The sequence below is a fragment of the Nothoprocta perdicaria genome, unplaced genomic scaffold (genome assembly GCF_003342845.1).
Source record: "Nothoprocta perdicaria isolate Ctin4 unplaced genomic scaffold, notPer1 scaffold_140, whole genome shotgun sequence".
Classification (NCBI taxonomy): Eukaryota; Metazoa; Chordata; class Aves; order Tinamiformes; family Tinamidae; genus Nothoprocta; species Nothoprocta perdicaria.
Window position 1 is genome coordinate 1,938,440 of NW_020454539.1, and position 18,838 is coordinate 1,957,277.

The window sequence follows — 18,838 nt, forward strand, 5'->3', positions numbered from 1 at the left end:
CAGACCGCACAGCTCTCGCAGCACACGTGCTTGGCACCCACTCGGACTCCCTGCGTTGCACAGTGCAATACATGTCTGGCCCCACACACTCCAGGGACGTGCAGAGGCTCCTGGGCCACATAGGCGTTTGGGTACCAGAGTGGAGATGTGCACCAGGTCCTGCTCTGCGCCCATGGGATCCCACTGATGTTGATGATGAGGACCCRAGCCCAAAACACAAACTCGCGGCCACTGCGAAAGTGCGTCCAGCGCCCACCGCGCTCCCTGCCACCCTCCCCGGGCTGCGGCAGGGCGAGTGGGCGCAGCCCGGCCCGGCGGCGGGCGGTCACCCCGCTGCCGAGGGGGCTCCCGGCCTCGCAGCGAGAAAGGCGCCGGCGGCCGCGGGGAGGCACCGGGCGCGCTGCGCGGGAGGCACCGCTGCCCGCGGGCCCCTGCGACTCCCCCGGCCGCCGGGAGGGAGGGCGGGCGAGCGACCGGGCGCGCTGCGCGGGAGCCGCCGCTGCCCGCGGGCCCCTGCGACTCCCCCGGCCGCCGGGAGGGAGGGCGGGCGAGCGGGCGGGCGCCCTCCCTCGCCTCTGCCGCCCTCCCTCCCTCCCTCTTTCCCTCCTTCCCTCGCTCGCTCGCGCTCTCCCTCCCCGCGCTGCGTGCGCGGCTGGCGGGGGAAGGCGGCGCGCGCGGCGGCGCCGGCTCCGGCCAGGGCGCGTTCCCTCGCTCCGCGGCGGCGGGGCCGCCGGGCTAGGGGCAGGGGGGTGGGAGATTTTGGGGAGGGGGGGAGGGGGGAGAGCCCGGGGACTGTCGCCTCCGCCTCTTAGCGGCAGCCGGGGCAGCCGGATCGCGGCGGCGGCGGCGGCTGCTGCTGCTGCGCGCAGGGAGCGCGGAGCGGAGCGGAGGGATGAGGGGCTTTGCGCGAGGCAGCTTCTTGGGCATCTTCTCCGCTCCCGTCCTCGTGGCTGTGGTCTGCTGCGCGCAGAGGTAGGAGCCGGAGTGCCCCGGCGGCGGCGCGGGCTGCGCCCGGCCGCGGGCACGAGCTGACGGGCTCTGCCCTCCCCTGCCTGCCCCGCTACCCCCCGCCCGCCCTCCCGCCCTCCTCCCCCCCGTCTCTCTCGCCCCCACAGCGTGAACGATCCCGGCAACATGTCCTTCGTGAAAGAAACTGTGGACAAACTGCTCAAGGGCTACGACATCCGCCTCCGACCCGATTTCGGAGGTGAGTTGCCCCGGCCGGGCTCGGCGCCCCGCCGGCTCCCTCCACGCCGGGGGCTGCCGCCGCGGTGCTGCCCCCCCCGCTGCCCGCCCCACCGGGAGCGGCCGCCCGCGGGTAACGCTCTCTCCGCTCCCGCCAGGTCCGCCCGTGTGCGTGGGGATGAACATCGACATCGCCAGCATCGACATGGTGTCCGAAGTCAACATGGTGAGCGGCGGCGAGGGGCGGCGGGCGGGCACGGCGGGGCGCCCGCTCCGCTCCGCTGCGCTGCGCTGAGCTGAGCTGAGCTGCCCGCGCAGCCTCCGCGGCGAGCGGCGGTAGAGCTGGGCGCAGCGATAAGCGCAGCCCTGCCCGCAAACTTTATTTCCCGGGAGACGCGCGTGCTTGTTTTCCCCCCCTTTTTTTTTTTTCTTTTTTTCCCCCCTTTTGCTTTCTCTCTCTCTCTCTCTCTCTCTCTNTTTTTTTTTTTCTTTTTTTTTCCTTTCTCGCTCCTGCTGCGGCGGCCTCGGGGGGCCCGGGTCGATCTTGGCCGCGCTACCTCCGCGGGCACAGGAGACACGGGCTGCCTCGGGGGGCATCAGCTCTGACAGGAAAGCTTTGCTCGTGAGCCTGGAGCGGCCGCGATTATGTGTGTAGCGTGGGGGGAATTAGGGTCGTGCTGCTCAGGGTGCTGATTTCGGGGCTGTCAGATGTGCCAGGAGGAGGGCTTGTATCCAGTGTGTTCCTGCAGCGAGTTTTAATACTTGGGGTTGCCAGCAAGGGTTGTGATTTCCTGTCCTCATCCTGAGCCTGAGGTGTTTTTTTTTTTCTGTAGGTCTTTTGACCAAATTACTCCCTCCCCCCTGAATCTTAGGTTCTTACTTCCTGAAGCCTAAGGTAAAAAGATCAACCTGCTCTGCASAATGGCTAGTTATATTTATCATGTTAAAGAAAAAAAAAAGCACGTTTAAAAGCTGCTCCCTCCTTTAGTAAAAATGACACTAACACCGTATCTAGCCTTCCTCCAATCCCRTGCACTGCTGCAGTGTTACCAGCTTGGATGGTGTGACTCTATAGATGTTCTGCATATTTTCATTAATCTTGACGTTTCCATCGCCTACTCTACCCAAAACTGTGAGGTACAAACTTCTTGTTATACTTCCAATGGTTTAAAAATATTTTTAAAAGAGATAGAGTTGCCTGTTTGTAACTGAAGTATCACTGACATCTGCCGCCTTAGTCATTCAGAAGCTAATGCTTAAGACAGCTTATTTGAGGCTTCCTGCAAATTCAGGCAGCTGCAGAGACATCTCTTACATTCCACTGATCAGTCTCTTTTTTTGGTATCTGCAGGATTGATTCTCAATAAAAATTAAGGCTGAGGCTTTGGAGAGTAATTCAGAAGTCTGACTTCAGTATCTCCACAGTCGCCTCCCTCGCTTTGGCTATACTCCATGCTTTAGGGAAGCACTGCATTAGAGATTGAAGTAATATATATAACACTTTCTATATGTAAAGTGCCACATAGGCCATAAATAATATYAGAGGGAAACAGAGAGACCAAGACTGGGAAAGAAAATGAGAAAGTATATAAAAGTATATGGTGCATTTTTTTTTTTTAAGAAGTAAGTAATTACACTAGTCAGTGTTATGCTGCTAGATTGGGTACTTAGATATCATATGCAGCAGGACCGCCTCAAAACAAAAGGTGCCTTCCATTCTTCCAAACCAGGAGTAACAATTACTGCGATTTTCTAGCGTGGCCACAGCTTAGTACCCACTGCTTCCCATCAGTTGGCAGAGCTCTAAAGAAGCAAGGAGGTCATTTTCACACAGCAATGCAAAGTCTGAAAAATAATCAGTAAAACAAATAGGCGTTTCTGAAGGGAATTGCTACAAACCTGTTGTTACAAAAATAGGGTTAATTTGCTTCAGGCAGAAAATGGGCAGAAAGTGCTTCTGGTTGGTGAAGAACTTACTACAAATAGACTCTCAGTTAATCTTGTCTCTCCTCTCCCTGAAAGAAGTCTTTCACTAAAAACAACTATATTCAAATACTGCCAGAGTTGTTTTCTTTTACTTAGTTTAGTAGATTCTTGAGTAAATAAGGATGAGAAGAAAGCATTTCCAGATTACTGAACTATTCATTCAGGGAGACAGTACATGGGAGGGAGAAAATCAAAGTCAATTTAAAGACTTGAGCCSTATCTGTTGAACGTCATGCTGGTTACCAACTAAACTTAAATCTTTGACATRTTCTTCTATTTAATTCCAGGCAGGTATTGTTAGCATTGACCATTGTTAGCCTCATAAAGTACTGAAAASTATTAAAAGAATTTCTGTCTGTAAACTGTGTTAGTATGAGCATTTATTTTTTAGATTTAAAGCTAGACATTGGTTGTAACCTTTTATAAATTAGCTTGTTAAAATTCATATCTATAATAAAAATAAAATAACCAGAGGGTTAGCATTCTTCAATTTTATGAATATAAATAAAAATATTACAGTGAGTTTTATTATTCTGCCTTGTGGCCAGCCTGTTATGTAGCTTTCAGTGTTACAATGACAACTCTTTGCAACAAGAATTACTATTTGTATTGTACTCTTTTATAGTATTAATCAAACTGTAGACTCATAATATCTCTTTAGTTAGTAACTATTAATTCATGMCAGTTTTCAGGATTTTAAGGGGAGATTGTTATTTTTAGTGTTTCTATTGAAAAATACTAAAAATCCTTTGGCGTAGTACAACCTGTAGCTGTTTTCTTGGAATAGAGATATTGAATATTAAAATGCGTCTTGTGTAGATAACATGAAAGTTAACTTTTTTAGAAAAATAAAAAAACTTGTGATGCAAAAATTATAATCCAGACCAGGTAGAATGATGTAACAATCAGGACTGCACAGCATCAAAACATCTACTAAAGYGTTTTAAATGAGCAGCAGTTTCTGTTTGATCTCATAACAGCTTGAAAGTAGTGAGTAACAAAATTAAAATAGCGTGTTACTCTGCTGTAATAGTGTGTTCTTCTGCAGTAATACTGCTGTATTACTTTAAGTAAGATATCTGGTAGGAACAAAGGATTAATGAACTGAATGCAAGTGTATTTTTCAAAGAAGGGCTTGCGTGCTGTTAGTGACCTGCACATATATGTATGTTTTTATATACATGCATATATGCCTATAGTATTTACTTATCTGTCTATAGYATTTACTTATCTTCCTATCTTCCTATCTTTGTGCATACCTTCCCATTATTATATGCCCATTTTATAAATTTTGCAGTTGGATATTTTTGAGTGTATTTCCAATAATTAGTTTTAAAAATACTGTAAATGCGTGCAAAATATACATTAATGTACATCTCCAGACAAAATGCTGACTAATAATATCAGACATAATACTGAAAAAATAGCGTWTATTCTTTTAGGGAAGGAATGTAGAAGATTACTATTGTCAGATACAATTTATMACTTCACATGAATTTTGTTGACTGTGTTCTATATCTTCTGTGTTTCAGAGGTATGTTTTGCTTAGATGAGAYAAATTGAAAAAGAAATAGTTCTCATGCTTTTTACTAGTCTGTCAGCCTCTTTCTGATCTGGTAGTATCCACAAATTGTGAATTTTTCCACTGTGATTTTTGTTGAACTGTTGGTCTGTGAATCTAAAACATTAGTTCCAGGCATATAATTTCCAAAGACCCAAATAGCTTTCTATCCTTCAGAAGTTAAATAATCAATATATTGATTCTCCAGACAACCCTCTTTTTGAAGTCATTATCGTAGGTGGAAGACTAAGGTGCTGTGCTTTCATTTTCTCATCATTTTAGGATGTGATTTTTAGTTTATGGGAGGTAAAACTAAAAAGTGAATAGAAAAAAAAAAGGGATAGGGAAAAATGAATCTTTCTCCTTAGGGATAATGTTTTGCGGAGGATAATATAATCTTCTGTAAGACAGAAATCTGGTGCTGCTGTTCCCTATACTGCATCTGTAAACTCCTTTTGTACAGAGGGGACTTGAGAGCTGATGATCCAAGGATTTTCAAAGGCTCTAATTTCAATAAAAATAAACCAACAAAACCCAGAAGGCATCCTTGGCTATATAGTCATCCTGCTGTTTTTGAGAATACTGTACTCAGAAAATTAGTTTGACATAAAGTCAGATCATAAAACTTACGAGTTGTTGTTTCTGAAAAAGATTTAATCTGTTCTATGCTAACTGTAACTTTTTATTTTTGCTTGTGCTTCATTATAAAACTGGAAGTAGGCATATGGGCTTCAGTGGGTACTTGCTGATTTTGAARACAATTGTGATATCTTTTTCACAAACTCTGTATGGTTGCTGCTGTAAGATCAACTGAAGTTGATTCTGGGGACAAATACTGTTTGCACTTCTTAGGTAGTGATGCATAAATAGTTATTTTTTGGTGAATATTCCATATTTCTGTTGGTGGTCGTCTCAGAGATGAAGGTGTTCATGTTCATGTTCTCTATGTTCATCTTAAGATGTTCATGTTCATGTCCTCTGAGAGAATTATCTTAAGATGAAGACACCTAAATAGTGCTTCTCAGATATTGTAGGTGCCCCAAGGTACCACAGTTGGACTCTAGCTGCCTCCTGAGAAGTGCATGGATTTGCCATAGGACTGGAGCCATACATGCCAGCCTGGACAGATGTCTTAGATCTAGTGCATCTAAAATTGCACCTGATACTTGTGTTTAGAAAGGGTGAATTGCTCCCTAGGTGTCTAGTCTAAACTCTTCATCTAGAATGATTAGAAGGAGAGAGGCACTGAATCATCACAGGTMTTGGTCTTGAACAACTACTTTTCAAGATAGAAGAATTCATCTTTTGGGGATATTCATCTTTACTGAATGGCTATGGAGAGARCCTAGACAATTGGATTATTTTTCAGTTGGTTACACTTAGGAAAGGGATAGCCTGACCTATATTTCACATCATAAATATCTACTTTCTCAATATTTTACAAACAACATCTTATGCGAAAAATGACAACTGAGGTGTGGTATAGTTTGCTTAAAAGATTCACAGAATCACAAAATGGTGAAGATTGGAAGGGACCTCTAGAGATCATCTAGTCCAACCCCCTGCTCCAGCAGGGACACCCWGAGCAYGGGGCACAGGGYGGCATCCAGGCGGGTTTGGAAGATCTCCAGAGAAGGAGACTCCACAACCTCCCTGGGCAGCCTGTGCCAGGGCTCTGTCATCCTCACAGGGAAGAAGCTCTTCCTCACATGGAGTTGGAAYTGCCTGTGTTTCAGCTTACACCCATTACCMCTTGTCCTGTCACTGGCCACCACTGAGAAGAGCTTGGCCTCCTCTTCCCTACATTCCCCCTTCAGGTACTTATACATATTAATCAGATCTCCTCTCAGCCTTCTCTTCTCCTCTGCTTCTCCAGGCATTCAGATGGAGAAATTAGTTGAGTTAGAAGAGGAACAGAAGTACTTGTAGTGGAGGGTGTCCTGAAAGAACAGCTTTGGCGTGGGCAAGTGAGTGGATGCATGTCTGCTCATGCAGAGGAAAGTGACTACAGTGGTATTGAGGGCTGTGGCTGTGAAAGGGAAGAAATATCTGCTTATTCAAAGACAAGGTAATGACTCTCGCTGAAGGTGGCGATGAACCTATTAAACAGGTACAGCTGACTTCGATGACAGACTAATTACCATCTCTGCTGATACCCAACTAGAATGATTACAGACATTTTAGGGGACAAAATGAAAATTCAGAATGATCTTTACAAATTAGAAGAGTGCCCCTAAAGAAAGACAGGCAAGCACAAAGTGTTATACTTTTGTAAGGAAGGATAAAACCAGTACTTGAAAAGAGATTTGGCTAGGTAGCAGGACAGCAAAAAAAAGTTATGGAGGTTTTACTGGACCTGAGTCTAAGGGCAAGTCAAATGCAGTTGCAAAAATGCACATCATGTCCTCAGGTTGGTGATTCACAAAACACTAGAGCTTCTCTATCTACCGTTAGCGAGGTCTTAACAGGAAGGCTGTGCCCAGTGTTTTTGTACTAACTTTTAGGAAGGGTGTAAATATAAAAAGAAAAAAAAAAAAAAGAAAACCTACATAAGAGGGAAACAAATGTTTCTAATTAAAATAATTAGAAATCAAAGTGTATGAGTCAATGTTGAAGTAAATTTTTTTTTTTTTTAGCAATGAATAATTTATGGAGAGAGGAGAACATACATTTTCAAAAATGCAGGAAGTCCACAGTGAGAGGATGAACCAGTAGGAGAAAGATCTGAGGATATTAATCAATTAATTGCAGATTATTTTTAAGTTAGATAAATTTGTTTTAGCAGTTCCTGTGTGGCAAGTTTTCAAGAAGAGACTAGAAAAATACCTCCTCCAATGACTTTCACATCTCTAAGGGCTGACTTAGCTGATACTTCAAATCCTTTTCTCAGACTGTTTCTGTGAACTTTGCTATAATTCAATATTTCAGACTGTGGCATCCACTGAGTTGCGTACACAGTTGTGTCCACTGTGGTTCCAGATGTCCTGGGTGGTCTCCTGATGTTTCCTGAATAGATGATGGGTCTCCTGTAGGTCCTTTGTAGTATTGGTGAGCTCTATGTGGATATGCCAGGCTGTTAAGTGCTAACATGTGTGCACCTGAGTTGATTTCTTGGTGCCTCTGTATTGATTTTCACAGGCAGCAAATGCAAGTCCTTTACAATACGTCAGTCATTAAAACACATAAAATGAATGATCAGGACTTTTGTGCATTTAACTATAAGTAAATTTTTGCTTTTATTGACAGCCTTTCAGAATGCTAAACCAATGAAGTGTACTGACGTTTTACAGGTGGTAAAAAAAATCACAGAAATTTTATGGATTTATATCCACCTTATGACTAGCAATTTTTTTTCCCATGACAGAAGAAGAGAGAGAAAGGAAAGAGTGATATTTATTTGAAGAAGATATTTATTGATGCAGTAATGCTTATTCAGATTACTTGGTACTCATACAGAAAGTAACAGTTTAATAAAGGCAGGGCAGACAAGTTCATGTTTGGTAGAAAAGAGAATATCCTTACAAGCGTAAGGATATTCATGCCACATCAGACTAAAGATCCATCCAATCCATTATCCTGATGCGACTGGCTGGTAGGGGATGCTTAGGGTAGAAAAGAATAAATGTGTATTAATACTTCTCTAGCATCCTCTTGTGATTTTCTGTGATTTGTGACATGAGACTTCCTAAGTAACAAAATACTTTAGTTACTAAATACTCTCCTCCCCAYAATTTTTATTTTAATCAGGTTTTGATTATATATATATATTTTAAACTTGGGTAGTATCAATTTCAATCCCTCTATACTGAAGGATAATAAAACTTTCAGAAGAAGAGATTGAATTAATATTTACTTACCATTAGGGGTATTAGCTTATCCAGGACAAACTTTATTTTTCCTCCCCTATGACAGAGAGTCATAAAAAAAAGCTGAAAGAAGAATCATTTCAAAAGGAGAGTTCATTTAATATTTGTAATTGAATTTCACACTTCTTATAACGACATGGATTGCAAGGGAAAAAAATCCCTAAGTCTAGCCATGTCTAATTCATTATTCACTATTACGGGCTTGAACCAATAATTTTGGCAAAATGATTTGTTCTCTCAGCTGTTAGGAAGTGGTTGCACGTTGCTGTGATAATATAACCTGCAATGTGAATGTAATATTGCATACAGCAGAGAGGGAAGGTAAAACAGCTGTGTTGGGGGCCTGCACTTACACTGAATAATTGGCAGTTCCACAGCAGTTAATAACTTTTTTTCTTTATACTAATACGAAGGTTCAAGTTTCATTAGTTGATGGGTATGTCTGTGTAGCACAATGCAACACTATGCCATTGGTCTCTATGGTCTAAGACAAGTGTTTAAGACAGGTAGGTTGAACTAACTAACCTTCAGAAGGGCTTGTCTAAAATAGTGATAGGGAAATGGGGAGAGGAACAGGAATTTACTGTCTTAGAGTAGATACTCAGCTGTTAGTTAGTTAATGCTGAGGTGAACCCCACCTTTTCTTATCTACTCTTTACCCTACCTTTCTAAAGTTATGTAGAAGAATATACTGAAATGATACACAGATGATCTTTAGCAGCACAGTGACACTACCCAGCAGGTTAAGACTTAAATGAAATTCTGTATCTGCTTTAAACTATAGAGGTACTGCAGGTAGACTCTGTGTAATTCCTGAGCTGAACTACTTATTGGTCACTTGAAAACAAACCTAAATTCATGTGACTACAAACATATTGAGGAAAAGATTGAAATTCCTCCATCTTTTAATTGAAATATCTGATGGCTCCGCTGTTATACTCTGAAGCTTTGTTAACCCTCCAGTTAGTAGAAGAAGCTTTATGTTTTAGTCAAATGTTTGTTTTCTTCAGTCACAACGATTTCTTGATTGCATCAAGGATATTTTAACATTTCTCTTTCYGATACGTATTTATCCATCACAGAAGCACTTAGCATGTTATCTCATTGCTCAGGTGTAAATCAAATGTTGTAGGTGCAGTGCAATTCCAGCACCCTGTGAGCTCCACTGGGCAGGGCCCACCACTGGATTTATATTTGGGCTGATGTAGAGCTGAGGGCTTCCCTGTGCAGGAACAACTCGTAGCTGTCCAAGGAAGCTGAGTCCCTCTCACAGCTTTCAGTGGGGAGGCTGTCTGAAAGARTGCTAAAATATAAACTCATGGAGATATAAACAAAAGTTATTTTGTAAGCAGATGGCTACTTTTCTTGGCAGGTTTGCTGGGGGAGTTGAACAAKCAGTGGTCTCTGATGCTGCTTTGAATGTTAAATTTCATTGAAATWTGTACGTTGAAAATAATAGTAGAAAAATGCATTTGATTAAAATTAAAGTCTAATTTAAAATTAAAGTCTACCAGCTCAAGATGAGAGTATCAAATAAAGCAGTAGCTTCTGTAATTAATTCAAGGTTCAAAATATGAACTTCTGCGTTTTTCTGAACCATAGTGCAGTGATACGTCTGTGTTTCTCTGCACCAGCACTGATGTGCCTTAGCTTCTGACCTCCTGGGCTATTAATATAATGACASATAGCCTTTCCCAACATTTTCTAATCACATTAAGTATGTTTTGTATTTGGACAACAAAAATAACTGCCAAACAAGTCAAAATTTTGCATAGCAAAATGCTTGTAGGACTTGCAGAATAGATGTGACCTGCAATCACCTTTTCAAATGAACCCCCACAAGCTGTGAATTTTGTGGATCTCCTTGGAGAGATGTGACTTCAGAGCATGATACATCCTTCCTGTCTTGAAATACCTATATTAGAAGACACCTTATTATAGAGACTTGCCTCTTTACTCCCTTTACAGGGAACATTGCTTAGGTCTAATGCCTGACAGTTAGGCAGCTGAAAGTAAGTGATGTGAATGCCACCTGCACATCCTCTTGTCTCTGGCCTGCTGCCTAAGATTCTTCTAAGATGCTTCTTCCTGAGAATATATTTCCTGAAGGAAAAGCATGGACAGATACTCCTTGCAGACTGGGAAACTGCTCTCCTGAACTTCTTCCTCAGGGATAAGCTCTGTCTCTGTCTTGCCTGCCTTTGTACCCTAGCTAGCAATGTAGAGGAGAGGAGCAGGAGCTTGAGGTGGGATCCTAGATGTGTTAGGCAGTCAATGCACATTTTAATGTGGGTGGAGATTTGTCAGTTTAAGTAGATGTAGCTTTTCTATAGTGAGTTTCCTGAGTACTGTGATGAACCCACCTGATGAAGGGTGGGTTCCCTTCATTAACAACCTAAAGAAAGTGCCTCAGTCTCCCAAGTTGTCTACAGTAGCCATCTAGAGCAGAAGTGCAAAGTAATTGCCTATTTGAGATAGATGGGACATTTACTGTTGTTGATAGAGAAAGCAATTGGACCTAGAGTATTATGGGGTTTTTGCCTATGAAATGAGAGGAGAGGTGGACTTAGCAGTGCTTGTCTCTGTGTGATGAAAGAGAGGTCATTAAGGAAAATCAGTTTTAAGGAAGAAATACTTTGCTTCCTTTTTTTAAAAAAATGGTGTCTGCTTTGGCATTCCCCCCCCCCCCCTTTGTTTTTTCCTGTAAAATTGGTTGAGTTAGCTTGGGAAATAGATTAGCTATTTTAAAAGATGTTGATTATCTGTCTGCAATTCTTTTTATAAACCCTCCCCCTTAAATAGAAGAAAAAGACAAAGAATGGACAGTGAATTAGAAAATGCATTAAAGATAGTTGATCAGCTTATCTTTTCAGCAGATCCACTTTAGTCATATGCTCATATATTATTAACCTGAGTGTAAAGCACTGCATCAAGGTTGCAATTGTACGTGATTCCCGGCATACCTATTTATGTGGGTTAGGAGTTGCCTTTTGAATGGCATGCTGGTGCTTAAATTTGGAAAGAGAAACCAGAAATTTGCATAAAATTGTCTTGTTATCCATTAGCAAAGTTTCTTTACATTAAAAATATATATATAATTCCAGCCTCTGGTGAGAAGATATCTTTTCTTGAGCCTTCATAAAGAAATAATGTAACATAGACACTTAGGATGTTACACCTTTCCTTCATTAGTCACATCTAAAAGGATCTCATTTATAATCCTGTCTTTTTTTCCTCTAATTTACACACAGAGACAAATGTATAATGTCATTTAGTAACCTGCTGGCACAAAGGTTCCTATATGTGCAAAATAATTTGGCTGAAAAAAAGAATTATTCCACTCAGATAAATATAATTTGGCTGCCGTTGCTAATTGAACAGTTGTCTTTAAGACAAAAGTCATAATCATTTATTATTACCTTCCTCTAAAAGTTCATCTTTTTTTTTTAATAGTTCAAAGGAGTGACCAAACTCATGTGACTTCTGTAGGGATCTTTTTCAGTTTTGCCTTCTCTTCCCTCTTGGGTCTTGATGATCTATGCCTGTTGTGCTTTAAAGCAAGAGGCTGCATTTTTCTGATCATTGTTTGTCTAGTCCTTTTCCTCAGGTGTGCAGTCTAAAAAGGAAAAAAAAAATTTCTGTTCTGGGAAAAATATGATGAAATTATGCGTTGCCTTATGGTAAGTGTATCATTAATGGCAGATCACTTCCAAGGTATTCAATTAAAACACAGCAATAATGCAGTAAMAGTGCTGAAGATTTTGAACATGGATGTAGTTGATTGCTTCTAGGGAACACGAAATAAAATGATGTCTTTTGTAGATGAATGATAAGGCTTTAGATATTTAGAAATAATAGGTGTAAAGAATTGACTTGATGTGGTGTAGATGAAGGCAATCAAAGGATGAAAGTGTCAGCGCTACTTTTCAATTCATCATTGAGTTGTGGTCATCTGTCGCTGCTACCATATTTTTCTTCAGCTTCTACTGAGACCAGCAGTATGCTTACATCTTCTCCTCCTTGCTCATCCTTGCTGAATTTTCATATTTATTACTCTCTGGTCATTTTCTTTTCTGTCAGAGGGATAATTTTTAAWTTTTTTTAATCACTTCCTGCTGCACAACTAGCCCATTTCTGTTGAGGTTTTTCCATGGTGTTCAAGATGCCCTTCCCTATGGTTGGCTCCCATGCCTCATTGTTCAGTCTTTAGTTTCAAGTCATGTTCTGTGTCTGGTTTTCCACCAGTGGTCCATGGCTGTCAGTACAGACTTATTTATTTGAAAACAGTGCTTATTTTTAATGATACTGTTATACTATTGCATATTGGTTTATTTACTTTGACTTATAACAACAAACATTTGTATGATTGCATAAATAAGTAGCAAAAGGCACATATATCTTCAAAAGACTTTAGTGACCACAGATCTGGGAAAAAATGGTCCAGGTTATTTGTATCTCTGCTTCTGCTATATTTTGCAATGCTATGAACTGTGAATATTTCTAATGCAGAGGTAGAAAACATAGAAAAGGGAGAAAGGAAGGTTTGTTCAATATTTGGATTGGTGTAAGAGTTGAATGGAAATTATATTTAGAGTTTTTTCATGGAAATCATTGGTAGGTAGTTACTTGTCAAGAGGTATAGTTGCAACCTGATCAAGAGCATCTATTTAAATATTCTTCCATAACACTTGCTTTACTGATTGACTGGAACAACTCCAAAGGAGACTATTTTTGCATATTATGTCATATCAGCCTTCTGAAGAAAACATTTTCTGTTCCTTTCCAGGGAAAATACAGCATCAGATTTGACTGTTACATACAGGAATACATACAGTGCAGTTCCAGTGATGTCAAAGAGAACAGATTTCGGCCCATAGTCTGGCAGCTGTCACATAAACTAACAGAAGCAAAGCAGTCCAGCACTAATCTTAATGCCAGGACCGCACACTTACCCCGTTGTGTCTGCATGCAGTGACACAAAAGCTACAGGCACACAGTCCATCGTGAGTAGAATTTCAAAGCAGTTTGGTATCATAAACTGAATTTGTAAAAAAAAAGAAAAAAATGAAGTATTCTATCTTAAGATATCTCAGGATATTCTATCTGAAGCATATCCCTGGAAAAACTGGGGCTGTGACACTGTGGTTTTGCACAGAGGATGTTTAAGACAGAAGAACCGTGTGTAATTAGACTAAATTCGGAAAACACTTTGCATCTTTATTTTTTAGGAAAAAAAGAAAAAGATTGTTTTCAAATGTTACCTGTGTTGTTTCACAACCTCTGTGAGTTTTTGGTACAATTCTGCCTTATTWTTTTGTAAAAGCAGCAAAAGACTTAGTAGAGTTGCAGCTGGTATTCAGTTCACTTTTATATAGATAAAACCTGTTTCTTGTACTCCTTTACAAGAATTAGTTGGAATTCTGAAATGCTAATGTGCTTCTAAGATGTGGCCTTTTGTTATTAATCAGTCCCTAGCTTATCTTTGTTGTTTATTAAGTGTTCCTTTTAGTGGCCAGCAACCGTAATTTCAGTCGTGAATCATGCTGATGTATTGTCTAACACAGCTACATAATATTTTAATGTGTTAAAAAAGGCTCCTTTAATYGATAAGTCCAGAAAGTAGCTGGATTCTTTTCTGGAGTCAGTGCAACCGACTACATAAAAAACTGAGGATTTCCTTTGGGCGGAAGGGAATAAAAACATCCTTAGAAATACCTCCCTGGTGCTTGTGCCACCTTACTATCTGGATAAGATATGGAGAGAGGCTTGTCAAGAAAAGCATGGGATGGATTTTTCGTGCGTTGTGGTCCCTTTGGTATTCAGAGGAGTCGGCAGGGCCATGTTTGTGTAGTTCTCACTCTGCTGCCGTTCGTAGTGGGAGCCATCTCAGCTCAGTCTGGAAGCAGAGGAACAGCGTGTTGGTTTAAAGCAACTTTTCTCATCCTTCCCTTCAGTTGTTTTGACTGTAAGCTCTACTTGGTGGAGAGCTGGTCAGTACATTTGCAAAACATTGTTTTACTAATTCTTTTAAAGCAAAATCCCCAGATGAAAAATACAAGGGCTGAATAAATAATGTTGGTTGGCTCAGTGTCTGTTATCTACCAGCAGGTCCAACACAGTTTTTTTCTTTGTTTGTGGCAATAAGCAAACTAGGACATTAGACAYTGAGAAAAGGGGAGAAAAACTGTTTTATTAATTATTCAGTAATCTCCAGAGTCTCAGTGTCATTTTGAGTTAGTGTACATCCCGAAGAAATTATTAAACACTTCACAGTTCAACAGTTATTGCCAGAGCATGAAAAAATATCCCAAGGAACTGAATTTCCCGTAACTGCCTTCATGTGTCTATATTCCCACCACTCCTCTCCACTTCTCCTACACCAGAAAGGCACAGGACATGTACATACAGGCACATGCACAAACAGGCTAGAGAGAGGCTGGTAAATTAAACCATTAAAATAAAAACCCTGAGTACTGAAGGTCAATCAGCCGCAGTGGTGAATTCTTAGAATACTTCCTGGCACAGCTTTGGCCTCTGCCAGCTACCACGCAAACGCCTCCCAGACACTGCTCGGGAGTTAGCACAGGCCAGGGACAATTGCTGATGTGCTGTTAGTCTACAGCAGCCCAGCCTATGGCAGCCCTTTGCTGGAGGGTGACAAGGTTTAATACTGTGGGCTCGAGATGTTCTTGCCAGATGGCCTCAAGTGCCAGAGAGTGTGTTTAATATTCTAGTCGTGCTTACTTCAGTAGTGTAGACATAGGCATAGAGTCTCTTTGAGAAATATATATCATGACCTATAGCCCTAATAAACCTCTCCTTTTTGTACCAGATGTTACTGGCTGTACTGCATTGAGGTTTATAGAAAGTTTCCACCAAGTCATACCAGTCCAACTTCTGAATTAAGGTGAATTCCCAGCTGGAATTAAATCAGGAGTTAATAAAACTTCCCATAGTTTTCTGTGCAAAATACTGTGCCTTTAGTCATGTTAGCATTGTAGTTTTTCCAGAAGTATTTTTTTTTTCTTTCTTTTTTTTTTTTTTTCTGAAGCAAATACATGATTCAGGACTAGTAGGCCTCAGAAATATATCTGGTGGTGTATTGGCAAATTGCCTGTGTGCTGTGGTTTCCAGTTGGCTTTGTTGGGCTTCTGGGTTGATTCCATTATCCATATGCTTTTAATCCTTGGCAATGCCAGCGCCTTATAGAGATGTTAACTTTTCTTCCATTTTCCTTGCAATGCTTCAAAGAAATACTTGATGCTGAGCATGCATGATAGAGTTGATGATCAAGCTAACACAACTAAAAAACCTTTTGACACCCAATAATCAGATCAGGTAACTATTTTTAATACTGTGTAGAATTACTTTGCAGGTTTTATGTTAACAAATGTGGGAAACTGTCTGTTTTGGAAGTATGGCAGTGGAGACTCGAGCAGGCTGAGATTTACAGCAGCAATCCAAGATTTCCATTAAAAGAATGCCTTCCCTGCACAAAGCTATCAGAGCTACTTGTTGTAGATTGATCTTTGAACTGCTCCAGCGGTCTAGAAGATCTAATCCAAATTAAGTTCCACACAAATGCTTCTGCTTCGGAGTGACATCTCTTTCACAAGTGGTACCTGGGCACAGGGCGCATGCTTTACAAAACTGAGGTGCAATGCTAGAAATTTGTAAGTTGATTGCTAGAATATAATATTAGTATACATTTGAAGCAGCTGTTGAGATAATACTTTTCAGTGGAAGCTCCAAAAGCTGCAAATGAGGAAGTAAATACTCCTGTTATGGGGAGTCAGGGAGAAGGGAGCAAGCACATCTGGGCTTATTCAGCAGACCAGCAACAGATGGTGTTTGCCTGAGGTCCAGTCCAGTTTTTGGTCACAAAGGCTTTTACAGTGCAGCCCAATGGATGCCGATCTGCAGGATGAGGCAGTCAGTGCTCAGTGCCTAACATCCATCTTCAGTGCTTTTGGTTGGAGTTTACTTTGTAGTGGGGCTTATAGTTTGGTTCTGTGGCCTGCATATCAACTTTGATTTGAAGCTTTCGGTGTGCTCTTGGATAGCATCTCTGGTGTTTGGGTCAGTCCAAAAGGAGTGAAGTTGTGTGCTCCAAAACAGGGGAGATGACTGGGCCGTTTACTTAAAAGCACATTCCTTATCTAAACTACAATGTAGATAACCCACTATCAGGCTGACTCCTATTTTTAGGATGAATTGTCTTTTCATTTTGGGACCCTGCATCATATCTCCATCTGAGATGTTACTAAGTGGTCACTTAATTAGGGACTATATCCAGAAATCATATTTACTCTTTTTTTTTTTTTTTTTTTTTTTTTTTTCTACAATGTTTAAGAGAAGCAGTGAAAGACAGATAGGCTGTATATAGACAGGTAGACAGGAGACTTCCTGCATCAGCTCAGACAGTGTCTCTTAGCTCAGTATCATATCTCTGACTGTGACCAGTATCAGATGATTAAAGGATAGCATAAAAAAAAGATAATTCCCCGGTAAGTAAATACTAATTAAATAGTTCCCTGTCTCAGCCTTTCTAATTTTCATTTCAGGAATATTCATAGTTCCAGGTGATTTTTTTTATGTTTAAACTAAGGGATATGAATGAGTGATTGTGCTTATTTAACCAAAATGCTCCTTAAAGAAGGTTATGTGCGTATGGCTGTTGGTCATGTTTGTCCATGCAAATCATGCCTTTTATAACATCTTGTTAATGTATCATCATAGTCTTTAGTTATGGTCGCTAAATTAATTTCCTAAAGCCGTGCAGTATTAATCACCAACACTACAGTGAAATCTACCTGCTTGCACTCCTTCAGACATCCAGAAGTTGCTTCTTTTCACCAGCATTTCCTGGAAATTGCTGTGATTGCTGGAAAACTTTAATTTACATTAAAAGCACTGTGAGTCTGCCTGCTACAGAATAGGGGAAAACTCTAAACTCTTCTCTAAACCATTTCAGTTACGAGATCTCAAAACAGCAGTTTGTGTGTTTTAAATTGCACTAGTTCTCAAAACTCCCTCTGTATTAATATTTGAATTAAATTATTGCTAAATCAGAAAGAGGAAATCCAAACATCTTTGAATATTGAGTCATGGAGTAATTTATGTCTGAGATTTACTTTATTCAAGCTCCTTTTGCTTGCAATATTGAGTTCTATGATATGAGGTGGAGGGTTGAATGTCCCCTGAGATGAGAGTTTCTGATGACTTCAGCAAACTTGAAAAAGAGAAATTGTAGTATGTTTTGAAACCTGTTAAAATCTATATTTTTTTGTAAGATGACATTTCAGAACTGAGTCATCGTGGAACTGCTTATATTTAGGAACTAAATTTTGCCCTCAGATGGACCATGTACTTCTTACTCACTTCATTAAAGTGTGGGAAAATATGATGCCTGAAGGAAAGAGGGAGGCATTCTGTGGCTATTATTATTATTATTTATTTTAAGGTGGCATATATCTGTAGCCTTGTCCTTATGGCCCTGGTGTCCCCCTGAGCCCAGGTCCCTGATTGTCCAAATAAGCAGGAGAGCTCTGTGCTTTCCTCTCTCTCTGGGTGTTTGTGTTTCCCTCCAGGAGAAGCCCCAGAGCCTGCGTGGGGAGCAAGTGCAGCAGGGGCTGAGGTTGGGAAAGGAGGAGCCGTGCACCTTCAGTCTTGTTCTCACTGGTGCTCASGGCATTCTTGAGACACGTGCTCTCATTCTGGAGCTGTATAATGCTCCCAGGTGTCTCAGACTATATCTAGCTGGTGGTTTCCACTGCACTCACAGACCTCTCCCTGAAACACAGTCCCAACTTCCAGGAATGTGCTTCCTCATATCCTTCACTACAGTAACTTCTTCATTATCTGCCTTAGAACCAGTACAGTTTTTTTCCCAGATAGGTCATTTAGTTTAGCTTAAGATAAAGATATGCMTACAAATTGAACCACAGGCAGCTCCATCTCCATGTGAGGAAGAGCTTCTTCCCTSTGAGGATGACAGAGCCCTGGCACAGGCTGCCCAGGGAGGCTGTGGAGTCTCCTTCTCTGGAGGTCTCCAAACCCGCCWGGATGCCGCCCTGTGCCCCGTGCTCTGGGTGTCCCTGCTGGAGAAGGGGGTTGGACTAKATGATCTCTAGAGGTCCCTTCCGACCCCAACCATTCTGTGATTCTGAAAAGAGCAAGAGGGGAACAATGAGGACCAGGCAAAGGGAGAAGCTAATCCTGACTAGAACTTTCTCATTCT

The 18,838-nt window shown here is 41.5% G+C and overlaps 1 protein-coding gene across 1 annotated transcript in view; it reads left to right on the forward strand.

Annotated features, from left to right (window-relative positions):
- Positions 1–818: 818 nt before the first annotated feature.
- Positions 819–18,838, forward strand: part of GABRB3 (gamma-aminobutyric acid type A receptor beta3 subunit) — a 105,653-nt gene continuing 87,633 nt past the window's right edge. The window contains exons 1-3 of the mRNA XM_026034263.1: positions 819–972; positions 1,116–1,207; positions 1,344–1,411. Coding sequence (XP_025890048.1) covers positions 893–972; positions 1,116–1,207; positions 1,344–1,411 — 240 coding nt within the window. The 5' untranslated portion in view covers positions 819–892. The remainder of the gene's footprint in view (positions 973–1,115; positions 1,208–1,343; positions 1,412–18,838) is intronic.